The sequence below is a fragment of the Limulus polyphemus genome, unplaced genomic scaffold (genome assembly GCF_000517525.1).
Source record: "Limulus polyphemus unplaced genomic scaffold, Limulus_polyphemus-2.1.2 Scaffold42, whole genome shotgun sequence".
NCBI lineage: Eukaryota > Metazoa > Arthropoda > Merostomata > Xiphosura > Limulidae > Limulus > Limulus polyphemus.
This window is the reverse complement of record NW_013665652.1, coordinates 1,345,314-1,367,719: the sequence shown is the minus strand read 5'-3', so window position 1 is coordinate 1,367,719 and position 22,406 is coordinate 1,345,314. Positions and strand designations below refer to the sequence as shown.

Here is a 22,406-nt window from a genome sequence, read left to right as displayed (position 1 = left end):
TGCTCGCCCTTTCAGCCGTGGGGCGTTATAATGTGACGGTCAATCCCACTATTCGTCGGTAAAAGAGTAGACCAAGAGATGGCGGTTGGTGATGACTAGCTGCCTCCCCTCTAGTCTTACACTGTTAAATTAGGGACGTCTAGCGCAGATAGCCCTCGTGTAGCTTTGCGCGAAATTCAAAACAAACAAACCTTCGGTGTATAGGACGCAAGCAGATTTTGACATCAAATTTTGGGGTAAAAAAGGGCGTCTTATACACCAAAAAATACGGTATATTAATACAACACTAACTGGCCACTTTACTGGGAACTTCCCCGCAGATACGAATATTTGTAGGATACTTCACTTATTTTCATAAATAAACTAATCAGGTGATTGTTTATGTCTTGTCCTATACGTCTGAAGATATAGCCTTATGATGGTTAAACTGAAAGGCAATGAGTAAGAGCAAGGATAGCTCAGATTTTCAAAGGGACATGACAGAAAATGCCCGTCTGACAGAAGTGTCATCCTCAAGGACATTTTTTTTTCATCAGATGTCACAAGACATTTATCGTTACAATGTACCAATAGTGATATTCGAAAGTGAATATATCTGCTATAAAAAATACTTGTTGTCAACAACCGTTAATGACATACTAAAAGAAAATGTAAGTGGACAAGTTCTAAAGTGCCAAAAACGTCACTCTATTTTCTAATTTCTTGACTAGCGGTTAGGATGTATCTAGTTTTAATCGTATCATATCAAAATAATTACACTGACAAACAGTCCAAATAACACTTATTTCCGAAACCTCATTTGAGCACGTAAATTGTGGGTAGGAGATGATTAGAAGTGTGTGATTTGTTCTGATGAGTCGTATTTCACACTTGGATGTACTGACAGCAGAATACAATATGGAGAAACGCGCGAGTCATTTTTACCCTTCATGTGTTATTCTGACATTGTAAGGTGCTTGAATGCTTGGCAAGAGCTTTCCACACACCTTTACATCATTCACTGCCAAGGATTTTTTATTATTATTTTCCTTTAACAGGGTCAATAACATTCAGAGTGCATTAAAGGTTGTTGTTGACCATGTCCACCTGACAATGTTGCACTTTCAAACTGATTCAGAAGCAGTCTACCACGATGATAACGCAATTATACATCGCACTTGCATTTCCACAATTGGTTTCAAGAACGTGACAGTGACTTCATTCATCTTTATATTTCAGAGCTGTCAATAGATTTCAATCTGATTATCTATGAAATGAACTCTACCGTAACTCTCTACCCATATCTGTGACCCAACTACTAGCAATAACCCTCAGATGAGTTACAATCGAACACCATATATATATATATATATATCTTACAACATTCTATAAGGTATACGTCACGCCACATCCTGGTTGTTATCGCTAGTAGGGGTAGTCCTACCTGACATTAGTGGGTATACTCGTAAAGTGGTCAGTCATACTATGATACCTAATGATTTACAATATATATCTAGGTTTAGCTACTGAGTAAAATTTGTTTCTACAATTAATACAACATTATACAAAGTTGGCACGTCATGTCGAACATAAGTTATCACGCAAGTAAAACATTAACAGAATATTTTTTATTTCTTATATGTTTCAGTTAGAGGGGATGAATAGAGCAAGCTCTCCCTCTCTCTCTTTATAAAACTTGGAAATTTTACTCTATTGCTAATAATCTATTGAATAATATCATGAGCGATTGCTAAGTTCTTTTTAACATACCTTCTTTTTAAGTAATCAGATTCCATAGTAGGACATAGCTCTCCTCATATAATTTCCATCTTTTCCAACACCTCTCAGTATTTCTCCAAGCTTGGTATATTATATACAGAGGGTTGAGGACTTTATATTGAAACGATGCTGAATATACAAATTAGCAAGTCACGCGACAACAACAGTCGATATTAAGTCGAGGTGGAACAAACTTTATAAGAACTGCATTTTGGCATTGTGTGTCATAATTAGTGCGATGCTACCAAAAATTTATTATTTTTTGGCAAGGTATGTGACAGCTCTTTCTGACGCAAAATACTCATACACTTAGGTCATAGAGGTGTGTACAGATTGGAGATACAGAATTTCCAAGATGAGAATATCCTTTGTACTTAATGACATTGGAAAACAATAGAATATAGACAACATGTGTCCAGAACCACCCAGAAAGAAACCTGTAATAAGTCGTATCCAAGCGTGGTAAGCAAGTTGCGGCGCCTTGTAATACGTGAGAATCCCTCAACTCAAAAGTCAGTGGCAAAAGCCGTCCACGTGTTCCAGGCAACAAAATGCTACATAATCAAGAAAAATCTCCGTCTGGAAAAGCGACACAAGTCACGGTTTCATAAATTTCTTCCATGACATATCATTTCAACTGTTGCGTACCTCAAGCAACTAGGGAATGAAGCGAGTGTTCATGCTATTCCAAACCATATTGGTCAAATCGATGAGGCAAAGCCTATGACTTTCTATGTGATTGGACGGTTAAAACTTGCGCTGGTAAACAGTCATCCTTGTAAATTAGCTGAATTATGGAAGCTATGCAGGGAAGAGGGGTGCAATTTTAACACGACAGCACGACGGTGCCTTTTGCACGACGGTGCCTTTTAACACGACGGTGCCTTTTGCAATAGAAATTACGTTTAAGCGCTGTTATCAAGATATATGGTCGTCAGATAGAAAATGGCCGGACATAGCGGCATGGATTGAAAAAAATTATTTTGATATAACATATCCATCCTCTGTACTCTGCTATATCATCTATTCATCTTTAATTATGTCGTCCCTTTCTTCTTCTTCTTTTTTTTTTGTCCATCCGTTGTCATATCATCTTGATATGTATTCAGCCCATCTCCATTTTTGCTCCTCTGATGTGTTTAATACGTCAAATACTTTTGTTATTTTTCGTACAATTATATGCTCGATGTTGCCTTTAATGAGACCCCGGCATTATATCTTTCCATTGCTCTTTTATTTTTAAATTGCTTTTCATTTCTTTAGTAGTATCCAATGTTTCTGATCCGTATAACCCCTATAATATATAAATCGATTGAGTTTATTCGTAACTTCTACAAGAGTAAATCTAATTCAAGAAAAACGTAGACTTTTCTTTTGAAAAAATTGCGCTATTGGATTTGCCTTTGCATAATACGAGAGACCAACTAATAAAATCGTTCTTGTTTTTGTATTTTACAATATTGCACAGAACCTACCATCACTAAATACAATAACATCCTCCAACCAATAAACCCATTCCCTAGTGTATCGCAATAAGTTCGAGCTTTATCGCAATCGAATATCCAGATTACTAAAAGAAAATTAAGCCTACTTTTCCGCTTCCGGAGGCAAGTGTTTCCGACCATTACAAACATTTTTTTTGTCGTCCTCGTATCATTGCATCACAATATAGAGTTTATCGATACATTAATTCAATTAATTACCAAACTTTAAGAACTAAAAAATGTTTGTCCACCGTGGCACAGCGGCATGTCTGCGGACTTATAACTCTAGAAACCGGGTTTCGATACCCGTGAGAGGTAAAGTACAGTTAGCTTAAATATAAATATTCTATATTAGTATAAACAAATACTTTTGCTAAGTTTCTTAAATCTTATTTGATGCATTCTTTTGACACAAAATCCTAACCAATAAGTAAAGTGTTTACTATTTTTCTGTAAGCCCATTGAATAATTTCTCCTTATTCTAACATACAAAATAATCGACCTGTCAGGTTTTTAAAAAAAAACGTCACGTTAATAACTATAGTTATCTTCTACGGTGGTAGATGGCAGCACAACTACATTCGCCGAGACAGTCCAAGGCCAAAGAGCATTGAACTGAGATACTTATTCATAACATGAGGCTGAGTGCTGAGGAAAACACGTACTGCTTTATTCTTACAATGAAATGTCCAGATCAATAAATTTCAAGTTTCGAAGAATCAGGCTAATAAACAAGACAGAAGTAAATAAAATGTTGACAGTGGTTCGGTGTCCTATGAAATAACACCTAGTGTTGTACAGTACATCTGTTAAAAACATACTCACATGTTTTTATACAAAACATCAGCATCGTAGCGTGAAAGATTTTTCAAATATAATTTTAAAGTAAAACGTTATGTGAAAGATCACGTGGAATGCAAGAGGAGAAATTAGCTTACTTCTTAGGAATCTCACTTCTGTTATACAACGCAAGATTAGCGCTTGTGAATTTCTACAGCTCTTTTTATCGATGTTTAGGTACTGTTTTCAAAAACTTATGTATAGTAATTACTTATTTTTTGTAAGTAATAATACAATAAACATTCCGGAAATACCGAAGATTTCCTTAGTCACATTATATTCTAAGAAATAAAAAAGGAGGGAAACAAAAAAGGATTTTCATAGACTGAATACTGCCTTGTCAACAAACCTGAAAAAAAAAGTACAGAGTATGGGTTAAATGAAAAAAAAAACTGATTACTTTTAATGCCTGGAAAAAGGATATAAACATGAATATTTGATCAGTCGCATGTGTAACTGTTTCAAATTAATGTCATATTGGAGTATATTGATCATTGTGGTTTGAATCATAGAATCATTTTCTTTCGTATCAGTATTGAATGGAAGATTTCTTATTTTAACATATATCATTACATTGATTTTATAAACTGATGATTTCTTTTTCATGAAGGTAAATCTCTAGCAAATCAGCTTCATAAAGCAAAAGCAAAAAAATGCATATATCTTAAAAATAGTATTGCTTCATAACTACTTTGTGAAGATCACGTGTATTTAGCCTGAATAAAGCGAACAAGCTTTCCATCATAGTATTATAACAATGGAGACGAAATATCTATAAACAAAGTGATAACCGTTGAAGCGTGCCTTAAAGTTATTGTATCATTATTTTTGTAAGTAATAATACTTTAAACTTTACGGAAATACCGAATATTTCCCTAGTCACATCATATTCTAAGAAGTAAAAAAGGGGAAAAAAAAAAGAATTTCAATGGACTGAATACTGTCTTGTCAACAAACCTGAAAAAAAAAAGGTACAAAGTAAAGGTTAAATGAGAAACTGATTACATTTAATGCCTGGAAAAAGGATATAAACATGAATATTTGATCAGTCGCATTTTTTGTAATAAGTCTAGACAGGCTTATTGAATTGTCTTTCTAAAATATTTTGTTCTCTCGACTTACATCTCAACACGAGCAGATCAATGTATGTCTTATCAAAATTATTCAACGTTATAGGATTTCTACTGTATTCATGTTGGCTGTTGAGAAGTTTGCCTGTTCCTCATTAAGAATATTCTGGACAAGAATCGAAACACTAGCTTATTAACTCTATTTTTAAACAGTTCATTTTCGCCATCTTCTCACATAAAAATATCGTAAATTTCATAAGTAGTTTTTTAAACCTAAACTCTCACCTGTATCGAGTTTGATAATAACTGCTTTGAGCTGCAATTAATATTATGCTTAAAGATCGGGGACATAACAGGTTAAGCTGTGGAAGTCACGCATTGATCGCTTAATTGCTTCTATGGAAGTTTCAAACTTCTACAATTTGGACGTTTTTAAACATTGTATATATGGCATCTGTCGCAAGCCCACATATATATTGTATTAGGTGTAACCACAACTGTATAGTTTTAATGATAAAGTTAATATTCGAGCTTAATAATGACAGTCAAAGAGTAGTCCACACAAATTATTTTTTTCTATACATAAATATATTCCATGAAAGCAGGATTTCGTTAATTTCATGTTACAGCATGAAGTTTCAATCCTACGAAATGTTCACACTATACTTATTTCAAAATCAAGATTTTTGTGAGTTATCTGCTTGTGAATAAAATTTGTTTTCAAAAAAAAGTACCAATGTAATATTAGTAGTTTTTAGATAATATTTGTTAATTTATTCATGAAGTCCTCCGGTGGGATAGCGGTATGTTTACGGGCTTACAACGCTAAAATACGAAGTTCGATTCTCTGCGGTGGACACAATAGATAGCCCCATGTGGCTTTGTTCTAAAACAACAACAACAAAACATTATTCGTGAAGAATCGTTACAAATTCTTGAAATAAAGCGTTTTCATAGTTCTCCACCAACCAGCGATCAGCCTTTGGCTGCATAAAGCTCCCCATTTCTCTTTTATTAAAACTAAGTGCATCACGACACTCAGAAGGCGTCTACACATCACTTCAGTCATGAGTTGTCTAAAACCTGTAAAACAATTGCTTGTTGCCACGGGCTTGAGGCAACATCTTAAGGACGGTTAATATGCAGTTGTAGAGGGATATGTTCATCCTTTAGCTTCATGTCGACAGTTTTTGTTTTTTTTTCATAAAGTATTATTGCTAATCTCTACGTCTATCATATTGAAACCGTGCACACTTGTAAGAAGTCAATTGGATAAAAGGTTATTACTCATTTCTTTTGAGATTAACAGATAGCTCACTAATACTATCAACAAGTATATGTTTCTTATAGAAATTGAAATGACCTAAAATATCATACATTCAATTGTGCAACAGTTACCTAATTACAATAAACTGACGTTTCACTTCAGCGCCCCTAGGTGTTATAAAAATATAAATATGTCTAACACAGTAACGATCTTAAACTTAGGAAACACGACTCTAGTCTATCTCGAGTTGAAACTAACCAGCAGTATCCATTCTTAACAGCTAGATTCAATAACAATAAAATTAATAATAATGAATAATAGTATGGCTTTATCATAGTCTCCATATCTCTATTCGGAACATCATAGTACGCTGTATAGTTGAACCAAAGAAAAATTACAAAATTAATTGTGACATCTACATAAAAAATTAAGCAAACAAAAATCTTTGAAACGAAGAAATTACAGAGAACCACATAACATATTTCATGCAATCATTTTAACACACAATTCAAACATTTTCTTCTATAAGACAATCTAAAATATGTACAAACATATTGTTATGTCCCTGGTCATTAGGTAATTTTCCGTAAAAATTCTTTCCGAAAAAACTTTAGCGATACAAGTCCTTTCTTAAATAAAACTGGTTTCTTCTCTCTGAATACAACTTTGCAATACACTTAATTTCCACAGTCGCGCTATAACAAACGCTATAATTCACAACGAACGTCTCACGTGCTCGACTCAACAATATTCTCTTTATGTCCGCAGTTCAATTTCATAGCATTACATTGTTGCCGTCGCTTCTTGGCGGGTCTTATATATAAAAGAATACCGAAGTTTAGTAACCTCCCGAGGATTCACGAAGCTTCGAGAATATGACGTGTTACTAGAGTCACGTGACCTCCGCTGTCGTAACAATATGTATGTTTTTGTATAAAAAAAAAGCTCTTGAGAGTATTACCCTAGCTATAATCGGTCAATAGAAATTTATAAATGATTGAACTCTGTATTTCGCAACAAGTATTTCGTGGAATGAGGTTTATTTGCTTCAAACGGTACGAGTTTGGTGGTCACGTGATATGGTAATACGATTAATATTTGAAAATTTTATTCTACAAGATATTATGAGCCATTGTAAAGTTTTTTAAATTATGCCTACGTTTACGATCTTTGACACGATTGACTACTATCAATTAACACACACAGAGCTTCTGTTAATAATATGTAAATGCACAATATCCTGTAAAAACAAATCTAAAATCAAGTTTAGATCCATTATAAATATAAAATTGCTGGTGTCACAGTGGATCTATACTTCCTTCATTTTTTTTTAAACCTTGACGAAGTCCCACTTGAAATAAAACGATTTGGTTAATGGATGAAATGCAGCTATTTGTTGACAAAGATTTATCTAAACAAAAGCCCCCAGTGGCACAGCGGTATGTCTGCGGACTTACAACGCTAGAATTCGGGTTTCAATATCCGTGGTGGGCAGAGCACAGATAGCCCATTGTGTAGCTTCAGATTTGTGCTTAATTACAAACATACAAAAAAAGAAAATCTGAGACAATATAGAGAACTAAATCCGGTCACAAATTTAAATATACAATACATTCTCATTTGCTCTTCAATTGTTTGTTTGTTTGTATTCTTCTTGTTGAATTTCGTACAAAGCTACTCGAGCTCAAACTGCCTAGCCATTCCTAATTTTGAAGCAATAGACAAGAGGGATGGCAAGTAGTCAACACTATCACGCTCTCTTTGGATACTCTAATCGAATATTGAGTTTGACCATCAAATTATAACGTCCCATATGGCCAAAAGAAAGGGCGTTTATGTTCGGTGGTAGGTTTCGAGCCCGTACTCTTCAATGACTCAATGAAAAATGTTGAACTTTTACCTTGTTCTCTGACGTTTCAATATATTGTTATAATTTTGAAACTTGGCTTATTAACGAATAAAGAATACCAGTGTCTGTCTAGTGGCTATTTCTTTCAGACTAGCGGTCGATTTACAACTGAGTATGAACTGAGGGACTCAGAAAAGTAAGCAATGTGCTGTGCCCACCACTGCTATCGAAACCCGATTTTTAGCGTTTAAGCCTCCAGATTTACCGCTGAGCTACTGAAGGGCACATGGTTTACTAAGTTTAGGCCTACGGAATTACTTCATTAAGGTGTTGTATTTTGTGTTGTTGTTTTTACAAAATGTCTCCAATATTGAAATATATAATGAATTCGAGTTTCCATTACGAGATTTAATTTCTTTTATTTGGTCATACCTTGCTTTTATCCGTCTTCCGTTTGTGGGAAGTGGATAACAATAGTAATCATCCATAAAATGGAAACAGAATCTTGAGTGGCTATCTGAATTAAAACTATTACATTTAATTTTTACTATTGTGATCCAAGCAAGCTTTTGTCTTGTTAGTGGGAAATGTGAAAGGAAACTTCATGGAAGCGGCATTGTTTCTTTTTATCTGAATTTAACCAACCATAACTTCGACATAAGCACAGCTTAACAATCGCCTTGCATCACTGCATCAGATCAACTTGTAAAGTGTCAAAACAAATAACAAATTTCTTTATCACACGACTAGGACGTTACTTGCATAAACTAACAGTCGGTGACAAAATACCCTAAACTGAATCGCGTCTAAAGCTATCAACGGTGGGTTCCATTATTTCAAAACTGACATTTCCAGTTTCCCCTTCACATAGATAGTCTATGTTTGGTATGTGTGTTTTATGATGAAGTAGAAACATAATAATGTACACTACTGTACTTTTGTAAACTGAATGATTTATATCACAGAATACGTACTTTCTATGGTTTTACAGGTCGTTTTATACTTGTTGAGTATAGTATTTATAAAGTATCATTAAACATGGCATATTTTGATAACTTTGTGCTCTAAAGTATTTTGGGGAACATATTTTGAAGTATTGTATATATATGTATATGTAAAAGAAAAAGCTTGCATTTCCTCCTCGCATTTATGATTAATTTCCGAAATAATAATAATAATATTCAATTAATTATTTTTGTGAGCTTTCTTTGTACTCGTTTCACTTCTGACGATCTTATTTGTATCTACTTATTAATTTTTAATCCTGTTCTCCCAACATGTCCTCTGATCTACTGTTGCACTTGTAGAAACGTCGATACTGTTACTTAGCAACCCAGACATGAATTAAACTATCAGTATGCCGCACATGCAAGCTAGTTTGCTGAAATCTCAGAAAGTGGAAACAAAGCTTACGAAATAAATTAAAAGGAGGAAATATTTCACTGAATAAATCATTTTATTCAAGAACCAATCCTAGCTGCTGAATTTGTTGAATATGTAATTAACATACACGTTATAGATTTATTGATTATTGTACACTTTAAAGGGAAAACGTTAATTTTGCTATACGTTAAAATAGCTGAATACTTATAATCAAGAATCAGTTGAAATCATATTAGAGCCTCACTACTCCTTATCTTTGTTCAATCGAAGAAAAGCTGTTGTGAGCTTGTAGCTCAGAAGTATTTTGTTGTTGCTGCTGTTTTTAAGTTAGAAATGATCCCGGACTTATTTAAGTATTATTTCCTCAAAATGCTATATTATTAAACAGCAATAAATACAGTTTTAAAGGAACGTGTGTAAAACAGCTTTATGGCTTTATTTAGAAAAGGAAAAAAAACAACACAAAACCAGCCGAATTTTGACCTTGTGTTTTTAGGCCTCACAGCTAGCAGCAAATACATACTAATTTAGAGGCCAATTTGCGCGTTGTAATGAGGGCATACAGAATATAATATAATACAATTTATGTTGGCATAAAAGAGAAGAATTATGTCCACTTAGTTTATAAATTATGTCTCTCTGACCTTTGTCAAGTCGTGACGCAATATGTTTATAGAGCTAGACACTGCATAAGCTGGAGATCTCTTAAAGAGTGATTGTCGTTGTTGCTAACTGGTCTATATAGTGTTGTCATGACAATTGGATGATGAAATCATAGGGAAGAACACTGAATCAATAAATAAGCTAATTCTACTTTAAACGATTTACAAATATAAAATGGTATTCTGTAATTTTCTTTTGTAGTTTTATTACCAGATGGAACAGCAAATCATGTAACTGTGCGATAAGCATTACATTTCTATCTTCCACTTTTTTTATGATATGCAAATATTCTTCGTGTATTTCAAGTAAAATGACTGACATTTTATTTATTTAAGTAAAAAAAGAAGAGCTAATTTGTATAATTAGCATTATATCAATCGCTGCATAATATAAATATATGTAACATAATAATTTGTGTAATTTTTATGGCATAATTTTTATTTTTATATGCATGAAAGGATAATTAAGTTAAAAATTGTAAATGGCTTAAGTCCTACTACGCACACATTTATTTGCTTTTGGTGATAAAAAGCTAAAGTTCAATATTATAATAATGTTTCTATTAAATTTTTATAATAGTGGAACGAAATAGGATGGCAAAAGACATAATGAAATTTCGAGGGTAAAGTTTGGGCGTCTGAAGATTCCGCTCATCACATGACAAAAAGAGCAAAGCTTGACTAAGTGTCTTCTCTGATATTTTGACAAAGAACGTCCTCCAGTGTGTGGTAAGGAATCGTGCTAAAAATGTTTGGTTTCGGTGCATATTAATTATATTTCTTAGAGAATACTGAAAACATCTTCCTCCTCACCCTAAGATCATATTTTCAGGCTTATTTTTACAACTAATCAAATTTTATTACAATAATGAGAAAGCTATCCACCGCTCCGCCTAAACTTTTGATCTATATAAATAAACGTCAATATGTGTGTGTCTGTCTGTTCGTTATACGTTTCCACATTTCTTGATCAGCCAGCACCAAACTTGACACAATAATACAGAATGACATGAGAAAGGTCATGAAGAGGGTTGGGGAAAGGGGTTGGATGATATTAGGGAAGATCATCAGAGAGTTTGAAACCCCCTCCCCCATATGATAGAATTCTTGAAAATAGTATGTCTTTCTTTTCAGTACTGGCACCTTTATGTATTTTTATTCCACTTTTAATGTTTATTATGACAAGGAAAAAAAATAGAAGCACAATTTCCAATACTTTGTTATAAACGAGTTTTTGTTTCACTCGTCCAACGGACGGGTACTCCAACTAGTTATCAATAACTTCTAAACCAGAATCACAACAACAAAATATTATTTGTAAAGTGATAAAACAAACCTCAAAAAAAGAAAAACTTACGATGATCAGAATGTATTGATTCTTCGGTTGGGGAATATACATATTTTTCAGCTGTAAGACCAATAAAACCACAAGGGATTTAGTCACTTTGGAAGATTTATGTTAATCCTAGGCTAAAAATGCAAAATAATCTCGCTCCACTCCACAATAAATGCTCATTGAAGTCGTTGTAATACTATAAATCAAAGTTTTTTAATGTATTTTGACACAAGTGAACAACTCTCATGTAATTTTTGTCTTCACTGTTTTTTACGAGCATCGAACACAGAAAAAGAATGTCGTCCTTTTTCAAGACATCTATATGATAAGTAGCGTTGGTTAGTTTAAACTTTTTTTACATTTTAGATATAACTTAACAAACACTTTTGAATTAATTTCTGTGCTAAATCTTTGTTGCATATACGTAAACTCTTAAAACTGACAATCACAATAGAAATGTGAGTGTAAAAATGTTTAATTTCATTTATATCGGTACTAATACGAAAATAATATAAAATTATATTGAGATACACATTCTAGACTACTCCAGCAGACAGATTATCTTTCAATCAACTCATTTTAATTAACTATGCAACAGAAATATGTGATGTAGGAAAAATAATAATAATTTATTATTTAACCACTATATATAAAGAACTTTTATTAAATTATAGAATACTGACCTTAACTATGCATATACGTTTATCAACTAAATTCATAACACGTTGTACAATTCCGATAAAATGCTTTAATATATAATTTAAGTTTACAATCTAGTTATTGTAAAATGTAAAGTTATCGCTTAAAACAATAAAAGATTAATATTATTGAACAGCAAGGTTCACGATAGTGTCCAACAAATTAATTTAATTTACTCAAGCCGATTAAGCTCACACATGTTAATAAAGTTAAACTTTCCCTTTCATTACATAATACCATATGTATTGTTGCTCAATCCCTACAACTGGATGATGGTGGAACCGCTGCAATCAATAATGTAAATGTATATACTATATATAACAGTATCACATTAGTTTATTACAATTTTGCGGAATTACGATTGTTATGATCCACAACGCACTGTACTGCATAGTAAAATCCTGAAACCTGGTATATCAAGACTAGTCCTTAATTATTTCGAATACGGGTGGTTTTATACCATATCATCAACAGACTTATTTGACTAAATGTTAAAGTTTATAACAACCGCAAGGGATGAAATATGTTAAGTTCGACTTAGCACGTAGGGAGACTTGCTTAAAATTTGAGATAGGGGCGAGAATATACCATTTTCATTTCACATGACCTCCAAGTAAATATATATATATTGATTTAGTAAAGTATTGCGAAACCTCCATTGGAATTCAGTAGAAATGGATTAAGCCTGGCGATCTGGAACGAGGTAAAAAGAAACAGAGAATAAAAAAAATACCAGAGATGACTACTTAATATGACGAAAGGCTATCAAATTGAAACATGACTACAAAAACACGTGCATGTTTTTGAGTGGTATATTAGAACGTATGAGTAAGGCTTCTTATATTTGTCGTACATTGTCAAAAATAAACCAATATCAGATCAGTGTCTACAAATACTATATGAATATAAATTAAGTATTATTTAATAATAGCATTTCTATGAAATAGAACTGATATTTGTTTGGAATATAAATAAATCTTTAATTTTAGAAAGCCCACACTAGATATAGGTATATAATTATATTAGCAGCATGTAATAAAATGTTAGTAACAATGTATGTTTGGACAAAATAAAATGGTGTGGCTAGTCGAAATGTTCCTGTATTTAAATTATAGTTCTATGCTACATGTATGACCAATGTTTGGAAAGATGCTGAATGTATACAGGAAGTTTATCAGAAAATAAAAGACATGTCTCAGTAGTAAAATTAGTAGTGGTCCAAAAATATCTGACTGCTCTGAAGGCTCTGATAAAATACAATAATGTTCCTACCAGGGTGTTCCTAAATGCTACTTATAGTTAATAATTTGTATGTTTGTGGTATTGTTTCTAATTATATGTTATATAATATAATTCATAATTCGTACTCAATTCTTGTCGCTTTGGGGTTGTCCCCCGGTGGTACAGCTGTAAGTCTTCGAACTTTCAATGCTAAAATCAGGGGTTAGATTCCCCTCGGTGGACAGAGCAGATGTGGCTTTGCTTTAAGAAAACACACATACTCCTTTGGGGTCTACCGGATATCAGCCGAGCTAGCAATTATTTGGGAATACCTCTCTTGTTTCATTTATAGCACAGCATACATCAATAAATATTTATAGTTAGAATCATCCTTTCCCATATCAAACATTGTTTCACATAACAAAAAAAAAAGCTAGTTAAACGTTTCATGTAACTAGTGATCCAAATTTGTGACGGTTGACAATTACTCTAAGTTATTGCCCTATTATAATACATCTTGCGTTTGGTGATGTCATACACAAACACAACAATCCTGATATTGAAACATTAAAGGTAACAAATCATCAGTTTTAACTGATAAAATAAAACAGATTTGTAAATTTAGCAATCATCTTTTCATTCTTTATATTTTTCGTTTTTTCTGCAAAGCTATGTCGAATAATTCTGAAATTTAAGGAATTATTAATAAAATAAATTAAATAACTTATTATTATTATTCTATTTTGTACTAGTAATGTGCGTTTACCTTATTGGCACATAATTAAGTTCTGAAGAGTAGAATATATTGCGGTTACATAATTCAAATCTCTTACTTTTGTTCTTCCATTGAAAAGGTATTCTTAGTTAGTTCCACCATGTCATCGTTTAAGGGCGCCTTTCCTATTTCTTGATACGTTTAAGATATTTTAATCTGTCCTGCATTTTTGATTCCGCACACGCATGAAAAAAGTGAAATGTGTGATCAGATAAATATTTATTGAATGTTTAATGCTTTTTATAAATTAAACTTCTCATTAATAATGTCATTTGTATAAAAACAGAAGTAATTGTAGTAATAAAAACGAAACAACAATCTTCTCAAAATCTTTTGTTACTTCACAAATTGATATGTATAATATTTGTTATAACATGTATTAATAAAATTTTATAAGGACATATAGTACAATTGGTTTTTATGTAGGATACACTCTTAATCGAACAAATTAGATACTTGAAATAAATCTTTATCACATTAACAATATTATCTTTCTTTTCTACGCGGACAATCTGTTTTGTTTTTTATCGTTGTCTCAAATGAATGACTGAGCTCCAGACTAGTAATTTCCGAAGATAAACCTTATAATTTGAGAGTTTTCGGAAAGCGGACTTTTGCCCCTCAATTAAGTAGAAAAGAAATTATAAAGAATTGACCTTATTTTCTCCCATAGTCTTTGACAGTGCGACTGACACTCATGAACTCAAACCAGATATATTGAAGAATTTTCATTCCAGTAACAACAACAACAAAAAACAGCATCGTGACAGTTCTGATGTGTTGGATTAGGCTTTTAGACCAACATACGTTTTCCTAAAAAAAACATAGGGTAATTTTCAAATAATCCTCATTGTGATATGTCCTTTGAGGCTGAAAGTATTGCAATAATTTTAAAATTTAAAAACAGGTAAGTTTTGTTTTAGCGAAAAGCTACACAATAGGGCTATCTGAAGTCAGTCCACCGCAAGGAATCGAATCCCGGATATTAACATTGTAAGTCCGTAAACTTAGCGCTGACAAATCGGCGTACAACACATATAGAAACAAACAAGTTCCGGAATCTTAAAGCATGAATAGCTCGTAACCTACCTTCACTGACAGGAAATGATATGTCAACTACGTAGTTTACACGTCAAGCAAGTTCTGAGGTGTGAGGGCTTTTTATAGGTGAATCAAAATATCATGTTCGAATATTTGTTTTAGTTAAGCCAAGGATAAAAATTTGACTTTTTTATACATATCATTTTCTACCTTTTCTTGTTGTAACGCACTGTTTAAAAATAAACTATTTAAAGAACCCACAGGTAACTACTTTTAGCGTTATTAGAAATACATGAATAAATAAAATGCTACCTCGTTTTTATGAAAAGAAGGCACCATTCTAAACATAAACTACATAAAGTTTGAAAACTAGACCTAAGTATTTAGAATATGTGAATCACGAAACAAAGTACGTTGTATAAAATTACTAAGTATAAAAAGTCTTTACAACTTTACTGTACAAGATCAAAGTCACTTATTTGTAATGGCTATACATCCTATCATGGTATGACTAAACTATATTGCAAAACAGTACACCGTGAAATTAAATCACTGTTATTTTTACGGATTTTATTATTGCGGTGAAACACATCAATCTATAATTCAAATTTTGCGAAATCATGCTCAGTTTATTAATAATAATTAAACCCTATATAAAATCGTGTGCTTTATCTAGATGTTGTAATAATTAACCACAAAAAATAAAATGTTCTTAAACCATTTTATAATTTCTAACTGTTCTATTAAGATGTGTCATTATTAATGAATGGGCCCGGCATGGCCAGGTGGTTAATGTACTCGACTCGCAATCTGAGGGTCGCGAGTTCGAATCCCTGTCACACCAAACATGCTTGCCCTTTCAGCCGTGGGGGCGTTATAATGTGACGGTCAATCCTACTATTCGTTGGTAAAAGAGTAGCCCAAGAGTTGGCGGTGGGTGGTGATGACTAGCTGCCTTCCCTCTAGTCTTACACTGCTAAATTAGGGACGGCTAGCGCAGATAGCCCTCGTTTAGCTTTGCGCGAAATTCAAAAACAAACAAATTAATGAATGATTGACATATTTATGCATCGCGACGTTTCAGTTAGTCCCAACTTTCTCTCTGGGAGTTTCACTTGCTAGTTGCTAGACTAGCTTACTCACCAAATGACCAAACCCTGACTAAAAAAAAAAAACTCTGTGATATTTCCAAATTTAGCAAATGTGTGAAATTGAAGCTTTCGATGGAAAGGACATGCTCAATTTCTTTGTGAAATAAAATAACACCATTTGTTTATTCATGCACATCGCTTTCATCCATGATTTAAAATTACTTAAAAACCTCAATCGTTAAACCTCCTTTGATAAGTCACGAATATTGATAAAATATATATTTTCAATAAGGTTAAAAGCATATAATGTTTGTTTGTTTGTAATTAAGCACAAAGCTACACAATGGGCTATCTGTGCTCTGCCCACCACGGGTATCGAAACCCGGATTCTAGCGTTGTAAGTCCGCAGACATACCGCTGTGCTACTGGGGGGCAGCATATAATGAGTATTTATCTATTTCATCTAAACTTACTCTGGGCTCTTTCTCAGTGAATTGTTCTAACGAATTTTGTCGATAACTGGGAAAGTCACTAATCGTTGTACTTGTTCAGTATAAGTAACAAGGAATTAGAAATGAATGTATATGTATACAAAACAAATAGTGATCAATAGCCAGATTTTCAGACTCGCAACTTAGCTGTAGTTCCTTCATTAGTTTTAACCATTCCAAGCAAAAGTGGGGTGGAATATAAGTGTTGATTATCTGCAAATGTATTTCTTAGTTCATCTGCACTACAACGGAGGACGCAGGAAGGTTAACATACGACGTACGTTTTATATGAAAATCTTGGAAATAAAATAATTTGGAGATGCTACGATTAAGAATTAGGATAACTTACATCTGTTTTCAAGTTACATGACCGGTAAAAGCAGCTTGTACAAATCTTCGAACATCACTGAATCCGTTTGTGGTTGCGATAAAGTAAAATACCGTTTCACAAAAGGTTAGCGTGAGTCATCGGACTTGTGATTATATATTCAATGATTTTAGAAATAAGTTGAAAATAATTAAACAAAATATAAACTATTTCACAAATTATCATTCTAAGTTTGCTGAGAGTGAACGCGCTATATTAAAGGTGAATGGCTTATGTACTTTTTATGTGTGTTTGAGAGTTTTTTTTTTAATAGTAAAAAGAGAAAAATCATCATGCCCTTGGGAAATCCGCAATTTTTTGGTGCCTTTTAACGTGTTCAGTACGTTTGGTTTGTTTTGAATTTCGCGCAAAGCTACACGAAGGCTATCTGCGCTAGCTGTCCATAATTTAGCAGTATAAGACTAGAGGGAAGGCAGTTGGTCATCACCACCCACCGCCAACTCTTGGGCTAATCTTTTACCAACTAATAGTGGGATTAACCGTCACATTATAACGCCCCCACGGCTGAAAGGGCAAGCCTATTTGGTGGGATGGGGATTCGAACCCGCGACCCTCAGATTGCGAGTCGACCGCCCTAACTACCTTGTTCAGTGCATGTTCAACTCGTAATAAAAATTATATACATATATGTTTCTAGGTACTTTATAAAATTTAAGTGCTTCAAAGATACCTGATTTATTCCTCGTGGTAACTATGCTGCATCTTTAGATACTTGAATGAAAATAGTATTTAATATCTGTTTTTTCTTTCTCCACTATAAAAACTGCAGGTATGTATGTGATTAATGTTTGTTTATATGTTATTATTAGCAGTATCTAATAATATTTTAGTAGTAACAACAATGTATTTTATGACAAAAATGAACTTATATGACTGGGGCTACTATCATGTATAGATATTAGATATTCATATTACTCTTATTTAACACTCTTTAAATTAAAAACAAGATAATCACTCTGGACATAATGATACAAACCGTGTTAAGATTGTTCTACACTCTTTTTAGCATTATCATTATAAACCCCTCAGACTTCTGTTGAGCCACCCGAGAGCTTGTGATTACTTATTTTGTGAGTTTGTGCAAAGAACTCTGATATGTCCAATTATGTTTTCCTGTAAACTTTCGAAAACTGCTCCAAATCTGAAGCGACAAGGTTAGTGCACAACTACATAAAAGTAGAAGAAAACAAAGTTCATGAAAGCAGTTAAAACTAATTCAGTAATCAGATAATAGCTTCTTAAATAAAAGTATTTTATTAGCCTGACATTTAACTTTTTCTTTCTGGATAGCTAACAAGTCATTTTTCGATAATCGTGGGCTAACAAATAAAGATGAAAACTTGTGGCAAGTGAGTGACAGGCATGTGCATTTTAGCCAAAAAAATCATTATTTTAATCACACTTCTAACTCTCATTTTCAAAAACACATAGTCTCCGAAAACACAGATTTATGTAAAAAACGATTAGTAGGATACCATTTATACCACCCCTAGAAGTGCAAGATAGTCACAGAAAACTCTTAGTAGGATACCAGTTATACCACCCCTACAAATGCAAAATAGTTATAGAAAACGCTTAGTAGGATACCAGTTATACCACCCATAGAACTACAAAATAGTTATAGAAAACGCTTAGTAGGATACCAGTTATACCACCCATAGAAATGCAAAATAGTTATAGAAAACGCTTAGTAGAATACCAGTTATACCACCCCTAGAAATGCAAAATAGTTATAGAAAACGCTTAATGGGATACCAGTTATACCACCCCTAGAAATACAAACTAGTTATTTAAGAAGCTCGTGGAGAAGATCAGCATTTCTCATGATTTTAATTTAGATAATTAACTAGGAATGAAAATTGGATTAACTAAAAATTACTAAAGCGAAGTTTTGGTTGTACTAAATCGTAATAATTATCCGATAATGAGATAGCAGGGGCGTATTCAGGGGGTGTTTGAACGACCACAAAATATTATAAAATGTTAGAAACGTCCACTGTCTTCTGACGCTCCTGTAATAAGTATTAGTTATCATTAGCACTATAAAACTTACTGGATCATGATACAACTTATTAATTATGTTTATCAGAATGATATAAAAGTATCGCATCCCTTTTGTTCTCTATACAATTATTTAGTGGAATAATGTTGAAAATCAACGTCTCTGATTCTACAAAGTTAATACACATATTGTCATAATTTGAAATATCTTAAGTATTTCAGTTGAGGTTGAAAATCTATTTAAAAATGGCCTATCACTTTTATTTCAAAAAGGCATTTATTCAAAATCATATAAACTCGTATTTTTTGTGTGATCCGTGTAGATATGTATATGTATATATATATATATATATATATATATATATATGTGTGTAGTAAGAGTATATGCAAAATAAAGATACTATATAATCTGAGTAATTAGATTCTTATTATTCTCGTAAAAAGGAAATTAAACAAATTACAAATAAATAGGTTTTATTATCTCTCCATTAATTGATGAAGACTCGCAATATATTCCTTTTGCTCATTGGGCTACTATCACCTATATATATATATGCTAAACATTCATATTACTCTTATTTAACATCCATTAGAGAGAAGACAATCCCATTGGATATTTTTTCTACTCTTAAATAAATACAAGGTTGTTTTGATTGTATTAAAACTGATTGAATATATATATATATATATATAGGCTGGGATATATATATGTTACCATTGGATACAACTGCAACCATTACATCAACTTTTATCAGCCTTGTGGAGAGAAGAATAGTGCTACCTACTGATTATTTTTGCAAAAATAAAATAGAAAAACAACGACAACGATAATATGGAAAAGTTTCTTCGTCTAATTCGTCAAAGTTCGTAAGGTAATATGGTTGTATCATTGTAAATGGCGTTAAATGTATTACAATTTTTGATAAAATACCATGTTATTTCATATATGGAGGCATGCTTCCGTAACGATACAAAAATTTGTTTGGAGTTAAGCACAAAGCTACACAATGGGCTATCTGTACTCTGCCCACCACGAGTAGTGAAACCCGATTTCTAGTGTTGTAAGTTCGCAGACATACCGCTGTGCCACTGGAGGCAATAATAAAAATTAAAGAATATTTCACATATTTTGAATACAATTTTTCCTTATAGACAGCACAGTATTCAAACAGACAATAAGCCTGATAAAAGTACTCGAAGTTTGTTGTAATCATATAAGTGCAACTAGGAATGCAACAAATTATTAAAATATGGAGACAATTTAATACTTGTGTATAAGACAGCCACAGCAGAGTTGAGTATGATAAAAAGAGTTTAGTTGCTGTAGAAAGTGTGTATTACAGTGTTTATGCGTAAACAATTGTAAGAAGTTTATGAATCACGTAGTTGATCTAAAAATACTAATTACTTGTTAGATTGAATATTTTCAATGAATCTACAGAAATCAGTGAAATAATGAAACATTACGATTTTTTGGTGTAATGAACTACAACATTTCGGAATCGTAATTTAAATATGAAAAATATATCAAGTTCTAAAGTATCGATTTGATTAATTTAATTGTGTTTAAATGTGATAATTAATGTGATAACAAATAGCAGATCAATGTTCTAAGAATTGATTAATTAAAACACAATTATTCAGCTGTAAGAAAATGCGAGTATGCCACATTTGGTTATAATAAGTATGAATAATAAATCTAGTGCTTTTTATTGTCCGTTTAAATTTCAGAAATACGTGATAACTCTTTTAGGAACCATAATAGATGTGCATTATACATATATTTAACATTAATAGAATACACAAAAAATATTAGGATTTACAATTTTTTTATCCTAGTGACATTCAGGAACATATTTTATTCGCAGTGATCTAAGTGATAAAAAATTAAAATTCGAACGATTTATATTTTTCATATTTTTGTTTAAGTGTTTACGTGTTAATTGTATATTTTTATATCTTCCCTTAAATGTACAGAGGCGCGGTGAAACGTTTTTTCGTTTCAGAATTCGGGGTACATTAATGTGTGTATGTGCATACTATTATTAAGTCCATACAATTACAATCAATTATTACAGTACATGTAGAAAAGAGAATTAATTTCTCTGTGACTATTTCTAGTATTACTCAAGTTACAACCTTTTATTTTTTACATTTTACATACATGAAAAAAAAGTTCAGTTTCACAGCGTACACATTCACATTCATTTCAAGCAATTCAACAAAAATCGACATTTACGTACATACCTTGTTTCTTTCCTTCCTGAACTTGGCCGTCTTCAGTCTTTTCCTGCTGCTCCTCCACTTGTACGTCTTTACTAACATTACATCCCATTCTAGCTGTATGTATACTTCAATGGAAAATGAAAATTCTGTTCGGTTATCTCGTATTACTAGAACTTAGCATGTGTTTCTGAGTCACTTCGGTTCGTTATGGCTTATGCAGACGGCTCTTCTGTCTAACTCGAAGCAGCGTTCTTTGTTCAAACGTTCCTCTGGCCTAGCCCTGTCACTAAATGAATAGAGGTCAAGCTTGCATCAACCAGTGGATGCTTTTAATACAAAGGCAAATACATCAACGTTCACAAGGCTTTTTAGGTTGTGAATTAAAATGCAGACGCCGCCAAAAAAAACTTCAAACAACTAATTCGAAGCGTTTCCCCTGCATCAAATTGGCCATATTTTCCAGTTCCTTCCACTGCTATCACTTGAACTGTAGATCTAGGAACGTTGGCCCGCTAGTGAGCAGCCGTTTCACATTCGCGCAAGCTATAGGCGTTGTTATAGTTCGTACTATTCTGCGGTTTCTATACTGTCTGCCTTCCTCCCCACGCTACTCTGGCATTTCATGTTTCGGGCTCCCGTTCTCTACTTTGGATCACAAAAGACATTTTACGTTTATTAATATGTTTATATATATATATAATTTTGAATTTATAGACATTAATGGATCACACACATATATATTGGGATTATATCTTTCATGATTAGGGTAATTTTGGGGACGTTGATATATCAGTTTTTAATAATTTTATCTGTAAATGTCATTA

The 22,406-nt window shown here is 32.8% G+C and overlaps 1 protein-coding gene and 1 long non-coding RNA gene across 2 annotated transcripts in view; both read right to left on the bottom strand.

Moving 5' to 3' along the window:
* The window catches only part of LOC106462075 (neuromodulin-like), a 32,915-nt gene extending 10,762 nt beyond the window's left edge, over positions 1-22,153 (bottom strand). The window contains exon 1 of the mRNA XM_013921963.2: positions 21,604-22,153. Coding sequence (XP_013777417.1) covers positions 21,604-21,691 — 88 coding nt within the window. The 5' untranslated portion in view covers positions 21,692-22,153. The remainder of the gene's footprint in view (positions 1-21,603) is intronic.
* Positions 11,883-18,510, bottom strand: LOC111086448. The gene is made up of 3 exons (XR_002611177.1): positions 18,332-18,510; positions 14,403-14,505; positions 11,883-13,041 (listed from the first exon to the last, which is right to left on the bottom strand). It is a non-coding gene; the product is annotated as an uncharacterized LOC111086448 (long non-coding RNA).
* Positions 22,154-22,406: the final 253 nt, after the last annotated feature.